Raw genomic sequence first — 23176 nt, 5'->3', positions numbered from 1 at the left:
AAAGGGCCACATGCAAAAGAAGCGAAGCCGGTAGTGTTGGTTCGCCCCCACCCCGCGGATTTTCTTAGAAGAAAAAGGCAAACTCCAGCTCACTTTTAGTAAGAGAGCTGTGGCGAATACGGGTAAGGAAGTGGGTAAGAGGTGGTTGGATGTGAGAGAGTATGTGCGTTGTGTGGTGGTAGTGGGTGAGGCACAGAGAGTGAAAGTTACCTACGTGTGAGGGTGGGGGGAACCCCACCTGATCTCTCACACAGCAAAGTGTGTATGTGTTTCACTTCCACTCGTATTACCTACCAGTATTACCTATTTACTGTTTTCAGTGCTCATTTCTGGCTGGCCATCTGCGCAAACATTGTAAGGGCATCCCAAGCCCTCAGGCCACAGACATGCTGCACGAACATTCTAAGGGTGACAGTTAAACACAAACAGCTTCATGGCCTGGTGCGCCAGGAAAAAGACGTTTTACCTGGCTCAGTTATGGACTTTTGGCGATTTGAAGGTCCGATTACCTGCCCAGAACAGGGAGGGACATCCTGTGAAAATTTGGGGGCGATCCGTCCAGCAGCTTCTGAGGGACAAACACACATTTAGATTTTAATATATATAGATTAACTGCATCAAGTCCCGCAGAGCCTTGATCTCACTGGACAGAGCATTCCACCAGGTTGGGGCCAGGGCCAAAAAAGCCTTGTCCCTGGTTGAGGCTAGCCAGACATCTATCTATCAGGCCAAGTATCACCAGTAGGCTTTTATTTACAGAGTGTAATGCTCTGGAGGGGGGTTGTAGCAGGAGAGATGGTCCCGTAGGCACATTGGTTCCAGACCATTTAGGACTTTGGAGGTAAGTTCTGAAACCTTGAATCCGATCTGGTACTCCACCCAGAGCCAGTGCAGCTGGTTGAACCAATGCCTGCCACGGGTCCCTGTAAGGATCCCTATAAGGGTCCTATAAGCTGGAGCCTCTAAAGAAAGTCCAAGGGTAGCTCTGCATAGACCAAGTTGCAGTGATCTAGAGGTGATGCATGGATCACTGTGGCAAGGTCAGTTTGTGACAGATAAGGTGCCAATTGTCTCACTCGATGTAGATGATAAAATGCCAGGTGAGTTGTCTGTGTAACCTGAGCCTCCATTGTCAAGGAGGCATCAAGGAGCACCCCCAAACTCCTGACTATAGGTCCAACTTTGTCAAGAGTTGGTAATTAGTTTCCTCCACTTAAACCTCCCTGGCCCAGCCACAGGACCTCCATCTGGATTTTACTTCCACCAGCTCCCTTTTAACCATTTCACCATGGCCTCTAGACAGCTGGCCTGTGCAGTTGGGGCGGCATCTGGATGACAGTCCATCCACAGATATAACTGGGCGTCATCCGTCTATTGGTGACAACCCAAGCCAAAACTCTGGATCAACCCAACAGGAGGACCCCTGGAGATGTTAAATAGTATTGGAGAGAGAATCGCCCCTTGTGGGGTGCCAAACATCGAAGGATGTGACCCTTTGTCCCTGTCCCAGGAGAGATAAATATAATTCTTCAGTAAAATAAATTTAAAATATTTTTTCTAAGCAGCACAAATAGTCAACATGCTGTTGATACACTTTGACCTTGCAGGCATGCACGTCATCCATTTCAGGTTCTCTGTAGCGGAAAGTGCGTAGATTTGCCAAAATACAGACAGGTATAGTTTGCTAGACTGCAAAATTTTGTGGTAAAAAAATCATAGCTTAAGGAAACTGTATTGTATATCACATATGTAAGTAGTTGCAGATAATAGTTTCTGAAAACTGGGAATCCACAGGTTAGGTTTTTTTTTTTAAAAAAAAAAAAAGAATATGTTATTCTGAGTTGCCACTTGAAAATGTTATCATTAGGGTTTTCCATCGTATAAAAATAACAGATATTTTAAGTCTTGTCATGAAGCTGGTTAAGAAATAATCATCCAAAAGTTGCAAGTTATTAGTGAAGCTGATTGGGGCGGGTTAGCTCAAATGATAAACGAAAAAGATTAAATCTAACTGAGATTCATACATAAGCATAAGCATTTTATTGTCATTGTGCACGCACAACGAAATTTACAGCAGCATTCCTCGATGTACACAATTTCAGACTCATACCCCATCCTCACTTTCCCCTTCCTCCACCCATCCCTACACAGCCCCAAACACATCAACATGAAGCCGCAGAGTTTAGCATAGCCACAGCTCTAGAGTAGAAGCTGTCTCTAAGCCTCTTTGTCCTAGTTTTGATAGACCTGTATCGTCTGCCGGATGGTAACAGTTCAAAAAGAGAATGTGCTGGATGAGATGCGTCTCACATACCGCTTTTAATGCAAAAGTTTGAATCCTGCCATTTCATTCCCATGGCATACATACAGTCCTCCATCTCCAAGACCTTCCATGTTCTTTCATCAGTGGAAGATGGAAGAGTCCTTGTTCTGAGTTATGCTCCAGTCCAGTGTGGGAATTCATAGCTCCTCCCCCTAGGTGAATTTGGACTCATTTATTTATTTACTTCATTTACACCTTTCTTCATTTACACCTTTGTCCCCAGTGGGACCTAATGTGGCTTAAATTGCTCTCCTTTATTTTATTGACACAACAAGCCAGTGAGGTAGATAAAGCTGAGAGTGTCTGAGTCATTCAGTGAACTTCCTTAGCAGAGTGAGGATTTGAGCCAGGGTCGCCCGGATTACAGTCCAGCGGTCCAGCCACTACACCAAACTGGTATTCCAGATTATGTCTGTATTCGTGGTTGGTGTGTGTGAGGTATGAGAATAGTGTTTTCGTTTCAGATACTATTGTATTGAGCGGGGCTTTGTTGTTGCTATTTAAGACTGTATTGAGACCTGATTTATGCAACTAGGTGAATAACTCGCATGTTCCCATTAGAAGTAGTAGTGATTGTGTGACTATTCTGGTTCTCTTCTGGTTAGTTTTGATTCTCCAACTGCTCCTTCTTTTAAAGGCTGAATCCCATTTTCCTCCGGTCCAGAAGCTTGTGACACCCAAAGCTGTGACACTGTCGATGAGTCGGTCCCAGTATTTTAAACCTTCTCTAACATCTGCTGCCGAATCAGGCAGGATCCGACAGAGAATAGAGATGAACCACAAAGTACGTATACTTGAAAACATTGAACTGTATCTCATTCCTAACCTTAAAAGTTCATTTAAAATCTTAGATAAATTCCATTCAGAGGTGGCTTCCATATGTTTTGCTTCGCAGCAGTGGCGTAGGAGGTTAAGAGCTCGTGTATCTAATCTGGAGGAACCGGGTTTGATTCCCCACTCTGCTGCCTGAGCTGTGGAGGCTTATCTGGGGAATTCAGATTAGCCTGCATACTCCCACACACGCCAGCTGGGTGACCTTGGGCTAGTCGCAGCTTCTTGGAGCTCTCTCAGCCCCACCTACCTCAGGGTGTTTGTTATATGTGAGGGGAAGGGCTTAAAGAAGATTGTTGGCTTACTGAGTCTCCTGCAGGAGAGAAAGGGGGGATATAAATCCAAACTCCTCCTCCTCCTCCTCCTCCTCCTCCTCCTCCTCCTCTTCTTCTTCTTCTTCTTCTTCTTCTTCGTTTTTAATTCTTTGGTGTACTGGATACTTAGCTTCGTAGCGCAGGATGGCAAGCTGCAGTAGTGCAGTCTAAAGCTCTGCTCATGCCCTGAGTTCAATCCCAACGGGAGTTGGATTCGGGTAGTCAGCTCAAAGTCGGTAAAATGAGTGCTAAGCTTGCTGGGGGTAAAGTGTAGTTGATTGGGGAAGTCAGTGGCAAACCACAGTGACAAACCAAAGTCTGCCCAAACTATTTTCCACAAAAAGAAGACAGTGCAGTCAGACATTTAGCAGAAGGATGGGAAAGTAGGTTAATTGTTACAGGCGGAAAAGGATCACATGGCATTACCGATATGAATAAATACAGCTTACACCTGGAGAGGTTTATTTTGATTACTTCAGACAGCAGGGGGCAGGCAAGGAATTCTGCTGCGGAACCCATTAAAAAGCGGCTTGGAAGGACATTTAGGCAAACAAGAATCAGTGTCTTCCTGTTACTTACAAATATCTAGTCATTTTCTCCAGGAATAGCAAATCAGAGTGGCAGTGGGGAATCAAATAAATGAACTGACTTTTTTTTTCTTTGCAGGGAGTGAAAGAGAAAAATCTGTCAGAACAGCAAAGAGATCTGTCAGAAAGGTACGTGAAATCTTGTCCTAGACCGAAGCTATTGTGAATGTATTTGTGGCTTTTTAAAATCGGTACCCTGTGTGTTCGATTTCCTTTCAAAGCTGGTTAATGGAACAACTGCACAATCCTGAAACGTAGTATTAATTGGAAAGAGTGGACTTAAGACGAACAGCAACTTTGAATTGCAGATGCCGGCTCTGAAGTGTTATATGTGAACAGGAAAAAGCAGTTATCCGTTGGCATTACTCTGCAAAGAAATTCGGATTAGTTTAGCACTGTGGTAAAAGCTTGTGATAAATAATCAATTATTATACTGGATATTAAAAAATGGGACATAATTTGTGATGGAAAAGGAGCAGCCCCATTTTCCTTTCCATAGAGGAATGGAATAGAAGTCTGGATATTAACTCTTGCTCAGCTGGAGAAGCTGATGACTGTTTATGTAAGCTCACCCTTTACTCCTCCAGCCATGGTTGAAGAGGAATATAAACTCCTGTGTCCTTCAGGTATTTTAAAATATTAAGAGACATTTCCTTTAAAACGTTTTCTGTATCGAAGTGAAGAGACTTTGGTGCTTCTTATCTAAATATCTGTTTGACTCTTAGCCATTTTAGGCAGACTTTAGACTGTGTCTTTCAATTGTATATATTTCTATTTATTTGTTGCAATTGAGACATTGCTTTCTATTAATGCCTTTGTGAAATGGGGTATTGGTTTTGTTTGCAGGGCTTTGCGTCATTCCTTATAGCCATGTGAAGCTATATAATTTGCATTGAATGAGTCTGAGTCTGGTATTGGGCTACCAGGATTGTTTTCAGTTTTATTAGTGGGATATTTCTCAAGGCCATTGGGTTGAATGAGTGCTTTCGTGTAAGTATACTATAACATGAATTGGTTCTCTACTAGGAGTGTCTCAAGCCCAAAGTTCAGTGCTTCTGCATCCAATGGATTGCTTCCAGCGGCTGGAAGCGGCGGCGGCAAGATGAGGCGAGAAAGAGGTGTCCACTATGTATCAAAATCTGCACGAGAGGAGGAGGAGGTAAGAATATTTCTTACTCTGCAAGTAGAGTGCCAGCATCGTGCAATGGTTAAGTTGTCTAGGACCTGGGAAAACCAGTTCAAATCCCCACTCATGCTGTGAAAGGTCGCTGGAAGAAGAGGAGTTTGGATTTATACCTACTCCCCTTCTCTCCTGTAAGGAGACTCAAAGGGACTGAGAATCTCCTTTCCCTTCCCACCCCCACAACAACATCCTGTGAGGTGGGTGGGGCTGAGCGAGCTCCGAAGAGCTGTGACTAGCCCAAAGTCACCCAGCTCGCAGTGTGTTGGAGTGTACAGGCTAATCTGGTTCCCCAGATAAGCCTCCACAGCTCAAGAGGCAGAGTGGGGAATCAAGCCCGGTTGTCCAGATTAGAGTGCACCTGTCTTAACCACTATGCCACTGCTGCTCCCAGGTGAACTTGAGCAAGTCACACACACTCAGCCCTGACCCTGGCTGGTATTTGGATGGGAGACCTTCAAGGAATACCGGGGGCATGACATGGAGGCAGGCAATGGCGAAATATCTCTGAAGGTCTCTTGCCTTGAAAACCCTATGTTGTCGCCATAAGCAAGCTGTGACTTGAAGGTAAAAAGGAAGAAAGGGAGAGTAAGCACAGAAGTAGTGACTTGGAGTTATCTCTTGATAGGCTGAGGGCAGTTTTGATCTTCAACACTGTGCCCCCTGAGATGGTTGACAGAGGAGCTTGTGAAATGTTGAGCAAAATTGTATTTCACTTCCTTGTCAGATCCGTTCAAATAGTGTTGTCAGTCATTAGGATGAAGCAGTTCAGACTGAATGTTCTGTGCTAGATGGAGCAGAGGATTTAGGGAGAGGGCTTCCAAGTCGGACACTTACTCTGGGGAAGGCAGCCAAGCTGCTGTTTGGCCTGGCTATTTCATTGGTTATTTTAAGGAATGTATTGTCAAAGGCTTTCATGGTCAGAATCACTAGGATGTTGTGGGTTTTCCGGGTTGTATGGCCATGTTTCAGTCGTATTGTCTCTTGATGTTTCACCTGCATCTGTGGCTGGCATCTTCCTGAAAACCCACAACTTCCTATTTTAAGGAATGTTCCACAACTGGCTAAGTTGCTTTCATCTTTTTAGTACAGGTGGGCTGGGTAGAGGTAGAATACCCATTTTAATGAAACCTGAAAAAATAATCCTATAACTGTCCAATTTTAGGAGATGGAAATGCCAGCACTACCAGAAATATCTTTGCCCATCAGCACATCCTCATTGCCAAACTTCACCTTTGGCCCTCTTGCTAGTACTCCTGCTTTACCTGTCAGCCCTGCACAGTCAATACCTAAAAAGGTAAGTTATTTTTGGATGTTTTGCATGCTTGCTGTCTGATTTCCCTACAAACATAGATGAACAATATTTATAATTTTCAACCCATATTATGTAGAGATGCAAAACTTGATTCAACTACTGATAATCGTTGCTCCAATGCTTTCAATATTGTGTCTGCCCTCTCCAATGACTCTTCTAAATCAGCTCGACTCTCAAGAGTGAGAAGTTCCTCGTTAATGTCAGTTTTTTGCTCTGCAGATCCTAAAGTGTAACTCTCAAGAGTATCAACATTTAAACAAAATAAATCTCTTTTATAATCAAGATGTCTTGGGGTGCATCTGTAGATGCTTCCAAGTGTCATTTTGCACCCGGAGCAGAATAAGGTTTCAAACAAGCAGCCGTATTCACCTGCCTGGCTTGAAAGCCTTTGCTCTTTGTCCACTGAAACATTGAGCGTAACACTTTTAGTGAAGTCAAACTACTAACGCCAAACCAGAAGGAGGAGAAAAGAGAATAACTCCACCCGGGAAGCCACAGCAGCCCATAGACACCATTGACTGCTTTTCAAATTGAAAAGAAGAGGGTGAAAAGAAAGGAGAAGGAGCTGAGAGAGAGAGAGGATGATTTCCCTACCATCCTGTCAACTAGTTCTAGCATCTTCCTTCACGCTTTCACTGTCCAGTTGACTTCAGTTGTCAGCACAGATGCAAATTCAAACCCGAGTGTCTTACCCGCTGAGTTTCATAATCATATAGGAAGGCCTTTTTTTGGTGCAGTCAATTTTAAGTGTTAAATTTATCTGCAGTCAATTTTAAGTGTTGAATTTACCTGCATGCTCAGCAAGCTGTGGGTTTTTTTATTTTTATGGAAATAATTTTTATTTTGCCTACAAAAAAATTGCAGGAAAGGAAGGATTAAAAGAATAAAAAATAAGTTAACTTAGGCAATAATAATAATAATATAACATAAAAATAAAAGAACTCGGAAAAGAGGGAGGGAGAAGGCTGAGGAATTAGCAACTCAGAAATGGAGTAGCTATCGATGACAACTATTTTCATGTTGCTGTAAACATTGGCACGTGTGGTTTGACTGCTTCAGAAAAGAAGCCTGGAATTTAAAGCCGCATGTCATGTCTCAGACTGCTTTTTGCATTGATACTTTTTATTTCAAGACAAAATTCAGTTGTTCAGATAAAATAATGCAACCGGTTGTATTTGATCCAGCCATCTTTCATTCCAATATACAAAAGGTAGCATGCACTTTTAGACAGATTTTTCCAGTTTAGTACGTTCTGGCTGTTTGCTGAAACGTGTTATTTGCTTTTCAAGAAAGAAACTGTCCAGGTTCCTCTCTACATAAGGTAGCCTGCTGGTTCAGACCAGTGGTCCATCTAGTTCAGCATCCTGATCCACACAGCAGCCTACCAGTTGCCCTGGAGAGCCAAAAAAACAGGGCATAGAGGCCAAGACCTTCCCCCCCGCAATGTTGCTTCCTGGCACTGGTATTCAGAGATTTGCTGCCTCTGGGTATGATGTCACTGTGCCTCATACCCATTGATGAACCTCTTCTCCAGGAATCTGTCTGACCTTCTTTTAAAGCCATCTGTGCTCATGAGAGCCAGTGTGGTGCAGTGGTTAGAGCAGTGGACTCTAATCTGGAGGTTTGATTCCTCACTCCTCCCCATGAACTGGATTTGTTTCCCTGCTCCGACACTCTAAGCCTGCTGGGTGACCTTGGGCTACTCCCAGTTCTCTCAGAACTCTCTCAGCCCCGCCTATCTCCCAAGGTGTCGTTGGGACAGGAAGGGAAGGAGATTGTGAGCTGCCTTGAGACTCCTTACAGGAGGGAAAGGTGGAGTATGAATCCAAACTGCTGTTTTCTCTCAAGGCCATCACTGTATCCACTGGCAGTCAGTTCCACAGTTTAATTATTCATTGAGTAAAAAAATATTTCCTCTTATTTGCCCTGAACCTGTTTCTGAGCAACTTCATTGGGTGCCCCCAAGTTCTAGTATTAACTGAGTTGGAGGCTCTGCTTTTGCAAACCTCTGAAACAATTACTGGGATGGGGGAGATCGAGGGGGCGGCTGTTGAATTCCCAAGAAACGCAAGCTATCTTGGGCATGCATAAATCATCTGGGCCGCTTCTGAACTTAGTTGTGTATGTTTTGTGGATCAACCAGCAGCGACGGCTTCAATCGAGCTTTTTTAAAATCTCAATTCTTTTGAAAAAAATCAGGTGCAACCTGCCAGTAATGCGAGCAGTCCCGTGTTCAGATTTTCATCTCCGATTGTAAAATCCACTGAAGCAGAAGTGCTATCGCCCACCTTCCCGTAAGCCGTCTTCTTTACCTCGGCAAATATTTACCATGGAAACGCCAGCAACGCGCTATACATCCCTTCCAATAAAATATTTGCTACCATTTCACAAGTTGTGAGATCAGAATTATCCAGTAAAAAAAGGAGTCTGCATGAAGCATCCATTTCATCAGGTATCAGAGAAAACATATTAGAATATGTAAGTAAATATTGCATGCGTAGATGTGTAATAAAAGAAGGTAGTGATAATGTAAAGGATATAGATGTTGATATTCAAAATCATCGTGTTGAATCCTGTGGAAGAGCTCTTGGAAGGGAATTGGGGATCAGATCCTTCCCGCTTCTCCTCCCAGTACTTTGTGTGGCCCCAAATTCTCTTTTGCAAGATATTAAGCCTCATGAATAACAGGGGGGAAATCATGCAAAATAACTTCCCCGTTTCCACTGGCAGACTTCTGCTAGTAATATCCGGAGGTGGTTTGGTCTCCTTGCTGCAGCTGCTCCCGACCTCTCCCCTGCATGGTTCATTTTGTTCATTTCAAAGGCCAGTCCTTCGATCCTCAGCAGAAGATTTCAGGGGAAGGGGAGGGAGATCCACTCCACCAACTCCTTGAGATTGTCTCATTTACTCATAGGATCCAGCTGTTTGTGTTGATGAGATGGACAAGCTAGACTGTCTTTGTTTCACATGGAACTCTTCTCTCTTTTTTTGCCAGATTGGTGGCTTTAAATTTAGTGTCCCTGTAGCAAAATCATCTGAGGCTTCAGGACCCAAGGATGCTCCAGTTATGTCTCTGAATAATGCAGGTAATTAAGCTGTGTATTTAGAAAAAAATCCTCAGGCAGGGAACGAACACCTGGGACTTCGGAGCAACATGTTAACATAAGGTTGAATTGGATTGCAGTTTTTAACTTGTGCTTGGCTGGTACTGGTCCGAGTACCAAGCAAGCCGGAGTTAAAAATTATAATACAGTTTTCTGCAAATCACAAAACATGCAAGTAACGACACCTGCAAACTTCAATATGCGTAGGCTGAAAACTGGCATCTATTCCTCTTGGAAGTCGGTGAAAATAGAACAATCTTAAGTTTGCTAAATCAGGTTTAGGCCAGGTGTCTCCCGGTTCTGCCACTGATGTGTTGCTGATGGAAAACTTTGCCAATCTCACCTCTATCCCTGATTAGGTGGGACTTGAAGAAAAGTCTCGGCTTAAGGTTTGGGTACCCTGGGGACCAAAGAACAACTTCAAAACTCGCAGCAGAGGAGAAATTCCATACTCTTCCTCATCCCTTGGCATCAGTTTGCTGTCTCCCCCAATTTGACTGCCTCGTTGCGACTCTAACCCAGGAGTGTCAAACGTGTGACCCAGGGCCAGCCCATTGAAAGGACTTATCAGGTCTGCAAGCCAGCCAAGGCTACTTCAGCTGGCTTAGGGGCCTGATAGACCCTCGCAAAGCAGCCACCTGATTCTGCTGCAGGCTCACTAGTTCAGGTCCCCCCTTCCCTCCCCCCTCCCCGTGCTGTTCTGGGGTCAGCTGAGGCAGCCATTCCCACCTCAGGGCCTGGCCAGACCAAGTCTCATTTATGTCATATCCAACCCTCATAAAAAATGAGTTCAACACCCCTGCTCTAACCACCGCCAGTGTTCATGTGCCATTTTAGAATTGCTATGGCAATGAGATATACCCTTTGACTGCAAGTTATTTGGTTTTTCCTGTGTTTCAGCTTGTGCGGTTATCACAAGTAACTTTTAGGAGATTTCTTGCCCCCAAATTTGGGGGAAAGGAGTGCATGTTTCATCAATTCAGATTTTTCTCAAAATCTGGTAATTTCTCTGGGTGTGCAGAACCTTAAGTGGATGTGAAGGCGGGCGGTGTTCCCTCCGGTACTCTCAACACGGTCTGGTGAAACAAACATGTTCTTCTTAATATCCTTAGCTGTCAATAGCATCAGCAGTAAGAGACAAAATGAAGAGTATGATGGTCCCTTTAAGCCTGCAAAAGTCCTGAAACAAGGAAGTGTCTTGGATATTTTAAAGAGTCCTGGTAAGTCAAGTTGATGGAGGGTAAATGTTCATTATCAGGCAGTCTTGCATTTGTATAAACTATCAGGGAAACCTTGTTCAATTTAACAAGTGACCCCTTAGTTGATGTTAAGGCCCTCTGCGGGTGCACTGGGAGCTGTGACCAAAGTCAACAGTGCCTAATGCTTATTCTGTATTATAGAAAAATATATGTTTCTAGTTCCTCCCGTTTTCTTTCCCAGGTATGAAATCAGGTACATGAAAAATCCCTGCTGTTTTTTTACTTCCCCAGAAGAAAACCCCCCCCCCCCCCTGTTTTGTGGTCTTTTGAAATGTCAAATATTGGATTGGATCTAGTGCAGAAACTTCCACTTGCACTAGGACCGTGGTGGCGAACCTTTGGCACTCCAGATGTTGTGGACTACAATTCCCATCAGCCCCTGCCAGCATGGCCATGCTGGCAGGGGCTGATGGGAATTGTAGTCCACAACATCTGGAGTGCCAAAGGTTCACCACCACTGCACTAGGATGTTAGTGCTAGTAAAGTATAAGAAAACAGCCGTAGCCACTGCTTGTACTAAGTCACTTCTATTGTGCAACTCATTCCTGGGTTTCAGAAAGGGAACCTAGCAGCTTCTCAGAATGGGAGGGGGAGGGGATTGTTGCCCAAGGTCCTGTGTGGGCGTGTCGCTGTGTATGTGAGCAAGCTCAAAGGAGAGCAGGAGATACACAAGATCTTGCGTGATCCTTTCCACAAGCTGAACTACATTAGGTAGATTTCTTTTTACCCATCACTGAATCCATCCCAAAATTTGTGGACCCTAAGGCAAGTTTTCTTCGTATGCATTGTTTTTGTGCCTCATTTTTAAAAATTCTCCACGGTTTCCTTTGTGTGTAAAGTGCTAACAAGTGTCAGCTGACTTCAGGTGACCCCATAGGATTTCCACAGCAAGTGGCTAGGGAAGGGTTGTCAAACATGCGGCCCAGGGGCAGAATCCTGCCCCTTGGGGGGGCTTATCAGACCCATGACCCAGCTGAGGCAAACCCCCCGATTCTGGTCTGGCGAGCTCACTGGGCAAAGGGAGGGGGGTTGCCTCAGATTAGGAATGAGTGGCAAGTTTCCTCAGCTGGTTTGCATGCCTGATAATCCCTCTCAAGGCAGCCAGCTCACCCCACCCCACCCCACTGCAGACTCACCAGTCCAGGCACCCCCCCCCCCCCCGTGCCATATTGAGGCCGCCCTACCCCCCAAGAGGCCGGGCTGACCAATTCACATTTATGTCATATCCAGCCCTTGTATCAAATGTGCAAGACACCCTTGGACTAGGGCCATCTTTCTATTGGCTGCTAATTTAACTGATTTGCAAAGTCTTATCTTTTCCCCATTTATCTTTTATCATTTATCTTTTTCCCATTTATAAATAAGTTTCAAGTCTGCCTTTGGAGCAGTGTTATGAATATGTCTGAGTAGATTTCTGTTGGCAGTTCTGAATATGCCAGCAAAAACTCTTGAACAGGGTTTTTCTGGGTTGCAGTGCAGCTTCTGTGTTTCTGCCAAGGCTTACATTACTTCTTCCGTCCCTACATTTAGCCACAACAGTGCTTGCCAGGATTCCATGAACACCTAAATACTACAATTAGAATAAACTGTCTTTTTGTGTGTTATAATCAACTTGGCCTACTGTGAACAGTCTGAAAGCAGCTACAGAAATCGAAGTATGTGAGAGGGTATTGAGCCACTGAGTTCATTTGTCGGTAATTGCTATATGCTTCTGGTTCAGCAAACACTTATTGGTCTGGTTCTGGTGGGTTTTCTGGGCTGTGTGGCCATGGTCTGGTGGATCTTGTTCCTAATGTTTCACCTGAATCTGTGGCTGGCATCTTCAGAGGTGTATCACAGAGCTGTTACACACTGTGTCTCACCCCACCCCACTGCAAACCTACCAGGAAAATACAGCAGATGCTACGCTCAGCAAAGGACAAGAGAGACCCCCTCACTTCTGTAGGAGTCTATCGCATACCTTGCAGCTGTGGAAAGGTCTACATAGGAACCACAAAACGCAGCATTCAAACTCATATTAAGGAGCACAAAAGACACTGTCGGCTTAACCATTCTGAAAAATCTGCAGTTGTAGAACATATCTTAAACAAAACTGGACATAACATTTTATTGGAAAACACTGAAATTCTGGATAATTCAGAAGGTTACTTTGTCAGACTGCACAGGGAGGCCATTGAAATTCACAAACACCAAGACAGTTTCAACAGGAAAGAAGAGACTTTGAAAATTAGCAAAGCTTGGCTACCAATACTTAAAAACACCAAAAGCAAACCCCAAGGGCATGCTAAGTTCCACCCAGGCACTTACTGATTGGTTCCCCACCCTGGGACATGGACTATACCCCAAACGTTTCATTCCCTCTGGACACAGTGTGTAGCAGACTTCCCTCTGTGATACAGCTCTGAAGATGCCAGCCACAGATGCAGGCGAAATGTTAGGAACAGGATCCACCAGACCACGGCCACACAGCCCGGAAAACCCACCAGAACCAGTTGAATCGGGCCGTGAAAGCCTTTGACAATACACTTATTGGTCTGGCACTGACACCTGCAAGTTTGTTTGCTCATATTGTAAAAACAAAGTGCCTGTTAGGAATTCAGGCTGCTTTTTCTTTTCCTTCTCTTAGGCTTTGCCTCTTCAACCACTTATTCCTCATCGGCTACTCCACCTGTCACAACAATCACAGTAATTTATACAAGGCCGGCCATAAGTAGCTTCTCCACAGCTGCTTCAGGATTTGGAGAGATTTCAAAACCAACGTCATCGTATTGGCAGTGTGAGGCATGTCTAGTGAAAAACAAGGCGACGGACAGCAAGTGCATAGCCTGTCAAACGGCTAAAGTGTCGACATCAGATGGTACTAAACACTCTGGAACTTTGAATGTTGCCATCAAACCAGCTGTTTCTACAACAGGGACACAGGGCTTTGGAGACAAGTTTAAGGCAGCCGCTGGGACTTGGGACTGTGACACTTGTTTGGTTCAGAACAAACCAGAAGCTACAAAATGTGTGGCCTGCGAAACAACAAAACCTGGAACAGGAGTGAAACCTGCTCTTGTTATGCCCGTGGTCACAGAAAATACAACGACCGTGTCTTCCTCTTCTAGATACACTGATACAACAGTCACTTTGGGATTTGGGGACAAATTCAAGAAGCCAAAAGGTTCTTGGGAATGTTCTGTGTGCTTAGTGTCAAATAAGGCAGAGGACAGCAAATGCGTGGCCTGCCAGTCTGACAAACCAGGTGAGCTTGCGACATTTGAAAAACACACACACACAAACCTGGTTTAAACATGTTACTTTGCACTGGAAAAGTGTAGGTCACCTCTGAGTGTATCCTGACATTGTAAAATGCAAAAGCAAATTGTGAAGTCTGTTTTGCAATATTTATAATTCAGTTCCCTGTTCTCTGCCCTCCTTTCTGGCCAATAAATAGTGTCCAAAGTACCATTGTATGATGGTGAGCCAATTACTAAATGATCTCATTAGCTAGTTTTACATCTTTGGGAGTGTCAAAGTTAACCACCATGTCCAAGCAGAGTCACAGATTGAAGGCCAAGGGGAAAGATACAGTGTCATTCATTGTGTGTGATTTATTTTTTTAAATCTATGATCGGATGTTACATTATATTGTCCCTATGTATTCTAGAAACCACGCTCATGGTGCAGTGAAAAAGAGTTGATGTCCTGCTCACCCCAATTGCATTTGATGTCCTGCTCACCCCAATTGCAGAGTTGATGTCCTGCTCACCCCAATTGCATTTGTTCATGCAAATTAGATAGTCTTTCATGAACTTTTTGTTTCATTCTTTTGGACTCTAAAATGCCCACATTAAAAAGCGAAGAGGTTACTTTCCTAATATATATTTGGTAGTAAAACATCTTGCAATTCAAGCATTTTACCATCCTGTTTACTTTGACACAGTGTGAGAAGAGTGTAACTTTCTTAAGGACTACGCTGTTAAAGTATTAGATTTTGAATTAAGTGCCTTTAAAACAGAAATGGGAAAGAGGTGCCAACAAGCTCTTCACAGCAATGCTTGAAACAAATGTATTATGACAACTCTCCCAAGGTTTTTCAGCTGAAGTGGATGCTTTATTAGATGTAGTGACCACTGAGGCCCTAATTCTGATAGTGGAAATTGGTTCTGGAGTAGCATCTCTCTTAAGAAAATGAAAAAGGTTTCCTGTCATCCATAAAATCCTATTGAGAATATATCGGCAAATTGCCTCCTGTTTTTGCAGTTCCCTGGTTTTCCCTCCTCTTGGAAAGCCTAGCCAACACATAGGCTCAGGCATTTGCACCTGATACCTTCTATTTTTAAATCTTGGAAGCACCCACTGTGGGCCGCTAATTAGCTTGTAGCTTGTTTTTTTAAAGTGTAGGACAGGGGCGTCCAATTCTGGTGCTTCAGATGTTCATGGACTACAATTCCCTTCAATCCCTGCTGGCATGACCATGATTCTTGCACACTTTGTGTGTCCTTTAATTGGAAGTAAATTCTATGCCAGGGGTCTGCAACCTGTGGCTCTCCAGATGCTCATGGATTACAATTCCCATCAGCCCCTTCCAGCATGGCCAATTGGCAGGGGCTGATGGGAATTGTAGTCCATAAACATCTGGAGAGCCACAGGTTGCAGACCCCTGTTCTTTGCAGTTCAACATAACCTGCTTATTTATGTAGGACGGTGCTGTTTGTTTCCTTTGCGTGTTTCAAATAAGTGGGGTGCTGTGTGGTTTCCAGGCTGTATGGCCGTGTTCTCAGGAGAGAATGCTGCTAGAACACGGCCATACAGCCCAGAAACCACACAGCACCCCAGTGATTCTGGCTGTGAAAGCCTTCGATAATACATTTCAAATAAGTATCACTAGCTTCATTGTAGTCAACAGGGCAGAAAAGTTCAAATCTGCCATAAAATACGATCGGTACAGTTGATGAGAATTGGAGATCTCCTGAAATTACAGCTGATATCCAGACTACAGGGATCCTTTTCTCTGGATGAAATTACTTCTTTGGAGGGCGGACCCTGTGGCAGTGTTCCCTACTGAGATCCCTCCTCTTCCCAGCCTCCAGCCTCAAATCTCCAGAAATTCCCAACCTGCAGTTGGCAACCCTACATATTGATAAATTGGAAACAATCTGTAAAGGGTGTTGGAAATGTGAAAAAAAACCTCAAAACCTACCATGAACTGGCCCGAGGAGATTAGATTTATGTCTTTCTATGTTTTTATTAAGAAGAAGAAGAGTTGGATTTATATCCCCCCTTTCTCTTCTGTGGAGACTAAAAGGGGCTTACAAACCCCTTTCCTTTCCCCCACTCACACAAACACCCTGTGAGGTAGGTGGGGCTGAGAGAGCTCAGAAGAACTGTGACTAGCCCAAGGTCACCCAACTGGAGTGTGTGAAAGTGCACAGGCTAATCTGTGTGAAACTAAGCCATGTATGGAACCACTGAAAAAGCAGTTGTTGATTATGATTACCTTTTTGTATATGTTGGAAGATGTTAGACACGTGGTGTTTTCACCTGACGATTTCCCTATAACTTTTTTCACATGCTGTTTCTTTAACCAGGAGGCTCCGTTCCTGTGGTGAGTAGCAGCGCTTCCTGTTTGCCCAGTCTTTCTGGAGGTTTTCTGGGCTTAGACAAATTCAAGAAACCAGAAGGGAGTTGGGACTGCGAGACCTGCTTAGTACAGAACAAAGCAGGTGCCACGAAGTGCGTGGCTTGTGAGAGTGCAAAGCCGGGCAGCAAGGTGGAAGAGAAAAGTAAGTAAGAACCAATTTCACAGCTTCTCAAACAACACTCAGCTGTACTGTCGAAGGCTTTCACGGCCAGAATCACTGGGATGTCGTGGTTTTTCCAGGCTGTATGGTTGTGTTCCAGTATTATTTTCTCCTGACGTTTCGCCTGCATCCGTGGCTGGCGAAACTGGAACATGGCCATAATACTGGAACGTGGCCATACAGCCCGGAAAATCCACAACGTCCTAACTCAGCTGTAAGCTAAGCTCTGTCTGCAAAGAATAGAAAAGGCAGGCGCAAAGAGGCCCACCTTTTTCTCTCGTTTTGCTTTCCTTCTCCACCCACTAATAGTTCTTTCATGGCTAATCCATCTGCAGAAACTCACACAGAATCAGCCTTTTGAGCACATTTGCTGGCTCAGTTACTGAAATGCATTGCTTTGGCGCCTGATCGCTTTCAGTTGTGAGGTTGACTCTGACTTGGCACAGTAATATAACTGACCTTGACCTGGGTTTGGTCTCAGTAATTCCCTGAGCAGCAGACACCATAAAGCGAAGGAAGACTTTATTGAAGGAGTTAAAGAAGAGATATTAAAAACAAGGCATGTCATTAACTGGCAGCTAAATGTACAAAAATAATAAAACTGACTAGCTGCCTTTCTTATTGGAGTCCTAACACAGTGTAATTGGTTTTTAAATCAAAGTGTTTCAGCGCATAATAGAGATATCTTCTTGGTAGCAAGGAGGGCTAAAGGAATAAGTATACTTACAGAAGAATGCTGGCTATAACCTCCTGCCTTCCTCATCCAGTGGAGCTTTCTAGAATGAGTGAGTTCTCCCTTCCTTGACAGACTCACAGCTGAACTGTGTGAACTAATTAAAATGCCTGAGTAACTGGCCTTGATGGATAACTGCCAGTATGGAGGGGAGGAAGGCTAACATCTGCATAGAATTGGAGAACAGTGAGCTTAAGTGGAACTAACTGGAAAATTCTTTTAAGATGGCTTCTCTCTTGGCAGCGTGCACATTGAGTGGATGAGAGGTACTCATAGGGAGGTATTTAGTTCCTGTCGTATGCTGAAAATTATGGTTCTGAACACTAATGGGCAATTTAAAATCTACTTTGCAGGATAAGTTGGACTTTGGGTGCGCACTTCTTCCAAGGCGCTGGAATCTTTCACGTCCTTCCTTAAACACACTTTTCCCTCTGCCCTTTGACCCCTAACCTTACTTCCTGTCATCGTAACTATAGAGGTGATTCTTGTGCCATCATCAGTTTGACATCAATGTGCATATGTAGCCTTTGGTCACTGCTGGTGGGGGTGTCAGACCCCTTCCTGCTAGTAATTCTACTCCTGCTAGTAATTCTATTCCAGTCAAATTTATGCATTGTTCTTACCTGGTCTGAAAGGTTGCTTTTAAAAAGCATGTATTTTGAGCAAATCGCATTGTTTCTTTCCAGTGTGCTTCTATATGTGCATAGATATATTTTCAGAATTATTCTTCCAGGGAGCTTTTTCACATATCTCTAAACATATATGGTCCTTATATCATCCTTGTTCATTCAGAGGATGCTCCCCCTCTTTACGGGGGAAACATGGGCTAGAAATGCTGAAAAAAATAAATACATTTAGCTGACTGCCAAATTTGTGTGCCTTGTGTGTTCTTATCTTGGACTTATCAGCATTCTGTTAACTAGAATACATTATTCACAAGTGCAGCCACTTGTTCTGGTGATGGACAGAGAGAGAGAGACTCCACGAAAAAGATCCTTTCTCCACTCCAAACTGGCACATGCAGTGAGGACTTCCTGGGCAGGGTTTCTGAATATAAAGTCTTCAGTTATGACTTGGCACACAGTTTTGTTTTGTTTTAATTTCCAGGTCTTAGTGCTGCCACTCCTGCTGCTGCCTCCTCGGCCCCAAGTGCTCCTTTGTTTAAATTTGGGATTCAATCATCTTCTTCAGATTCGGCACAGACACCGGGAAGCACAGGGAAAGACTTCAAGTTTGGAGAGCCAGCAGGATTTAAATTTGGTATTGCGTCAGATCTGGGAGGCTCAGCGAACACTTTGACGGGAGGGTTTAAGGCCTCTAAAACTGAAGGCTCCAAGTCAGGAAGCTTTCCAGCGGAGACTAAATCAGAGGGCGACTCAACAGGGAGCAAGAGTAGCAGCAGCTTCAACTTTGGACTTCCCTCTGGTGCTACCAGTGCATCCAGCACGGGGTTTCAGTTTGGAATAGCTAACCTTGGGCAGCCAGAAAAGAAAGAAGGACTTAGCAAGCCCGCTGTCGGGAGTTTCAGTTTTGGCACGGCTTCTGCAGCTTCATCAGAGAATAAAACTGGAATAAGCGGCTTCAAATTTGGAAATGCAGAGGGAAAGGAAGGCGCAGCGACTCCCTTTTCCTTTAAGAGCCTGGAAGAGAAGAAAGATGAGATTCCCACAGCAAAAAGTGGGTTTGCTTTTGGTACTGTGGAATCTGCGACTGCCCCGCAGCTTGCTTTGGGAAGGACAGATGACAAACAGGACGCTGCCGCCCCTTCAAATCCACTGGTGTTTGGAAAGAAAGCGGAGAATGAAGAGGCAAAGGCACAACCCATCTTCCCATTTGGGAAGGTGGAGCAAACCAAAGATGACAGCACAGGAAAACCTGCTTTTAGTTTCAGCCTGGCCAAACCAGCCGAGAAAGAAACTGAGCAAATCCTACGTCAAAGGAAGTCACTGTGGTTTCCACATTTTGGTGCTTACAATCCAAACCCTGGAGGTGTTAAAAGAGGTGGCAAAAAAAAAAAAAAATCCCTGCATTTTCAAGATTTTTTTGTTTTTTTTATTTTATTTACAGAATTACTATTCCTCTATGCAAGCGACCAACCCTGGAGGCATGCCTAACCGATTTAAAAGCATAAGCATAAGCATTTTATTGTCCATTGTGCCGCGTCCAATGCAATTTACAAGCAGCATTCCTTTGATGCACACTAATTTCCAGACTCATACATCATACTCATATATACAATTTCATAAGCAATACATCATACTCATGTACAATTTCAGACTCATAACCCCCATCCTCACCTTCCCCTTCCTCCACCCACCCATCCTTACATTGCAGCCCCCAAACACATCAACAACCTGAGCCGCCAGAGCTTTAGCACTTAACCACAGCTCTAGAGTAGAAGCTGTCTCTAAGCTCTCTTTGTCCTAGGATTTTGATAAGTCCTGTATCGCTTCTACCTAAGATGGTAGCAGTTCAAAAAGAGAGTGTGCTGGATGAGACGGGTCCCTCAGAATATTTTGGGCTTTTTTTAGGCTTCGGGAATTATAGAGTTCTTCCAAGGAGGAGAGAGGGCAGCCGATAATCCTTTGTGCAGTAGTGATCACCCTTTGGAGCGCCTTCCTATCTGCCATTGTGCAACTGGAGAACCATACACAGATGCAGTAGGTTAAGACACTCTATAGCACAGCGGTAAAAGGACACCAGGAGTTTTCCATCCAGTTGCTTCCTTAAAAGTCTCAGATAGTACAGTCTTTGCTGGGCCTTCTTAACCACCCCGGCAGTCTGTATGCCCCAGGTTAAGTCCTCTTTAATCATAACGCCCAGAAATTTAAAACTAGCCACCCGTTCTACTTGATCTCCATTTATAGTCAAGGGCTGAATTTCTGAACTATTCCTTCTATAGTCCACTATAAGCTCCTTTGTCTTGTTAGTATTAAGAACCAGGTTATTTTCCCTGCACCATGAGAGCAGTGGGTGCACCTCACTCCGATAGGCAGACTCATCCCCTCCAGAGATGAGCCCCACCACCGTTGTGTCATCGGCAAATTTGATAATGGTGTTACTATGATAGACAGGAGTACAATCATATGTATAAAGGGAGAACAATAAAGGAGAACATTTAAAACATGTGTGGAAAAAATCACATTTTTAAATAGTTAAAATCAGCTCCCTGCAAACTGCGCATCATTAAAACATTGGTTAGAAAGGAGGGATCACTGGCGGGATGTCAACAAAAACCCCCCCACAGTCTTCACCCAATGGAGGGAGGTTCCAACAGAAAGGGACAAATGGATCTCCTTCAAGAGAGAGTTTGAGAGAGCCAGCGTGGTGTAGTGGTTAAGAGCAAGTGCACTCTAATCTGGAGAACTGGGTTTTATTCCCTGCTCTGCCACTTGAGTTGTGGAGGCTTATCTGGTGAACAAGATTAACCTGTGCACTCCAACACACGCCAGCTGGGTGACCTTGGGCTAGTCACAGTTCTTCAGAGCTCTCTCAGCCCCACCTACCTCACAGAGTGTTTGTTGTGAGAGGGGAAGGAAAGGAGTTTGTAAGCCCCTTTGAGTCTCCTTACAGGAGAGGAAGGGAGGATATAAATCCAACTCTTCTTCTTTGGTGCCATGCCTGAGAAGACCCTGTTCTAGATTGCCATGTACATAACCTCAGAGTGTGAGAGCATCGTGAGCAGGGCCTGTGAAGAGTGCAGGCATATTCTAGTTTCCTGTTGCCATGATACAGTAGCGGGCAACGGGGAACTCTGCAAGCAAAACTGTCTCAGTGGTGGAACTATAAGGGGGAGGGAGGGTGTGCCATACACCAGGCGTGTGCCAGTGGGGACGGAAAATTCGCCCACTTCCCCCGGGTTTCCCCACTTACCTTTGTTCCTCTCTCTTGCCCCTTAGTTTCTCTTTCCACCAGCTTGCTCCTGGGAAGTGTAGTTCCCACCAGGCTGCAGGAGAGAGGAACTAAGGTAAGTGGGGGGGCGGGGGGCATTTCCCCGCCCCCCATGCCTCTGCGCGGTCCTCATTTAAGATATTATTACTAGACCAGCACAGAACAGCTAAGAACTGTTTAAGTGAAGCTTTTTCACTATTATACTTTGAGCCAAAGAAGGAGCAAGGTTCCGCCAAAGGGCCGGCTCGCCTGAATAATACTTGAAGTGTTTCTAAAAAGAGCTATTCGCTCTAGTGCATGTTGTACGCATTGATAGCGGGGGAGTTTGCTGCTCATTTTTTTTCTCAGACCCCTTCCGCACACGCAAAATAATGCATTTTCAAACCACTTTCACAACTGTTTGCAAGTGGATTTTGCCATTCCGCACAGCTTCAAAGAGCACTGAAAGCAGTTTGAAAGTGCATTATTCTGCGTGTGCGGAATGAGCCTCAGTGAGCCTGGCGAGTCTCCACGCTGGCGAGTCTCCACGCTGAGGTTTTCCTGACTTAAAAATATTGTGTGGCCAGATATTTTGGTTTTGATTTCTGAACTTTTTCTGGTATAAGCATGTAACAATAACATAAGAGGCATTCTGTTGGAAACTATACACATTGTCTAAGTATTATAAGTTCTGTAGATACTATCTTTTGGTTAATGAAGGTGATCAGTGAAAAAAAATTTTTTTACAGTCTTTGAGACTTTGAAACTGTGGGTACAGCTCAGCCAGTTGTTTTGGGGGGTAGTTTTAAGAATCATGCTGTTACAAGGAGGCCTTCCAAATCCTGATACTTGCTTATAAATTGATCTGTTAGGTTAATAGCCCATTTGGTGAAAGGCTGTAAGACAGCGTGTTTCTGATGAGCTTGTTAACGTTTGGAATATACTGACAGTTAATACTTCTCAGCGACAGGGATTTCTTCACATATAAAATTCCCCAATCGAGCCATGAACCGGATCATATCCATGTTGCAAGTTTTTGAGCTTTCTGGGTTGGTGCCACACGGCACACAAAGGTTTTAGAAGAGTTTTTGAATAGGAAGATAACCTTAAGGAAAGCTGGCCGGAGACTGCACAGTTCAAAGGATCCTGATCGTTCTGCATACTTGTAGGGGCCCAGTTCAAGCTCAGATATACCATGGGGAATCAGGTGTACTTAAACAGGCTGTTTTATCATCTAGATTGGATCTTTGCGACTGTAATTTCAGATTAATCATAGGAGAGCCAGAAACCTCGAAATATTAAATATCCTCTAAATATTATCTAAAGTAAAAATTTTATAGATTTGCTTTAGTTACAGAATAGCTGCTTGTTGCTTTAATTCCCACTGACTTCAGGAAAAATGTACTACTAGAAATCACCACTGGAATTGGGAATGGTTTGACCATGATTATTTATTTCATGAAGTCAAAACTATCATGATAATTGCCAAGTGCATTTTACTTATTTATCTGCTAACCCAAACTTGTAATTGGGCTATTCTGGGGGTCTCCAATAAAAAAAGAAAATTATTCTCTCTGCCATTAAGATGCATCTGCATTTGCAAACAAAGATCTCAGAAATAACTACTACATAACTAATTTTTGTCCCTACTCAGAATGTTCTAGTTCTATTAAATTAATGCTGTTAATTCTTTTGACTATTTTTGATTAGTCAGTTGTAGAAGTCCCTTTTGTTGGTGAAATTGAAAATTGTATATTGTATTGTTCACATATTGCTGATACGAGTATTTATGGATGAATAATTTTATAGGAGCTAGGAAATGCCTAATTAAGCAATTAGTCAGGAAGTAATCACAGATCATTGAGGTGATGCAA

The 23176-nt window shown here is 43.9% G+C and overlaps 1 protein-coding gene across 1 annotated transcript in view; it reads left to right on the top strand.

Annotated features, from left to right (window-relative positions):
• The window catches only part of NUP153 (nucleoporin 153), a 61254-nt gene that overhangs the window by 27321 nt on the left and 10757 nt on the right, over window positions 1-23176 (top strand). The window contains 10 exon segments of the mRNA XM_048507818.1: window positions 2961-3107; window positions 4135-4184; window positions 5082-5214; window positions 6401-6532; window positions 8750-8851; window positions 9546-9636; window positions 10767-10874; window positions 13540-14157; window positions 16487-16681; window positions 18540-19421. Of these exon segments, the coding sequence (XP_048363775.1) occupies window positions 2961-3107; window positions 4135-4184; window positions 5082-5214; window positions 6401-6532; window positions 8750-8851; window positions 9546-9636; window positions 10767-10874; window positions 13540-14157; window positions 16487-16681; window positions 18540-19421 (2458 nt within the window).

The sequence above is a fragment of the Sphaerodactylus townsendi genome, linkage group LG09 (genome assembly GCF_021028975.2).
Source record: "Sphaerodactylus townsendi isolate TG3544 linkage group LG09, MPM_Stown_v2.3, whole genome shotgun sequence".
In the NCBI taxonomy this organism is placed as follows: domain Eukaryota; kingdom Metazoa; phylum Chordata; class Lepidosauria; order Squamata; family Sphaerodactylidae; genus Sphaerodactylus; species Sphaerodactylus townsendi.
The sequence above is the reverse complement of the archived record's forward strand: the minus strand, read 5'-3'. Positions and strand labels throughout refer to the sequence as shown.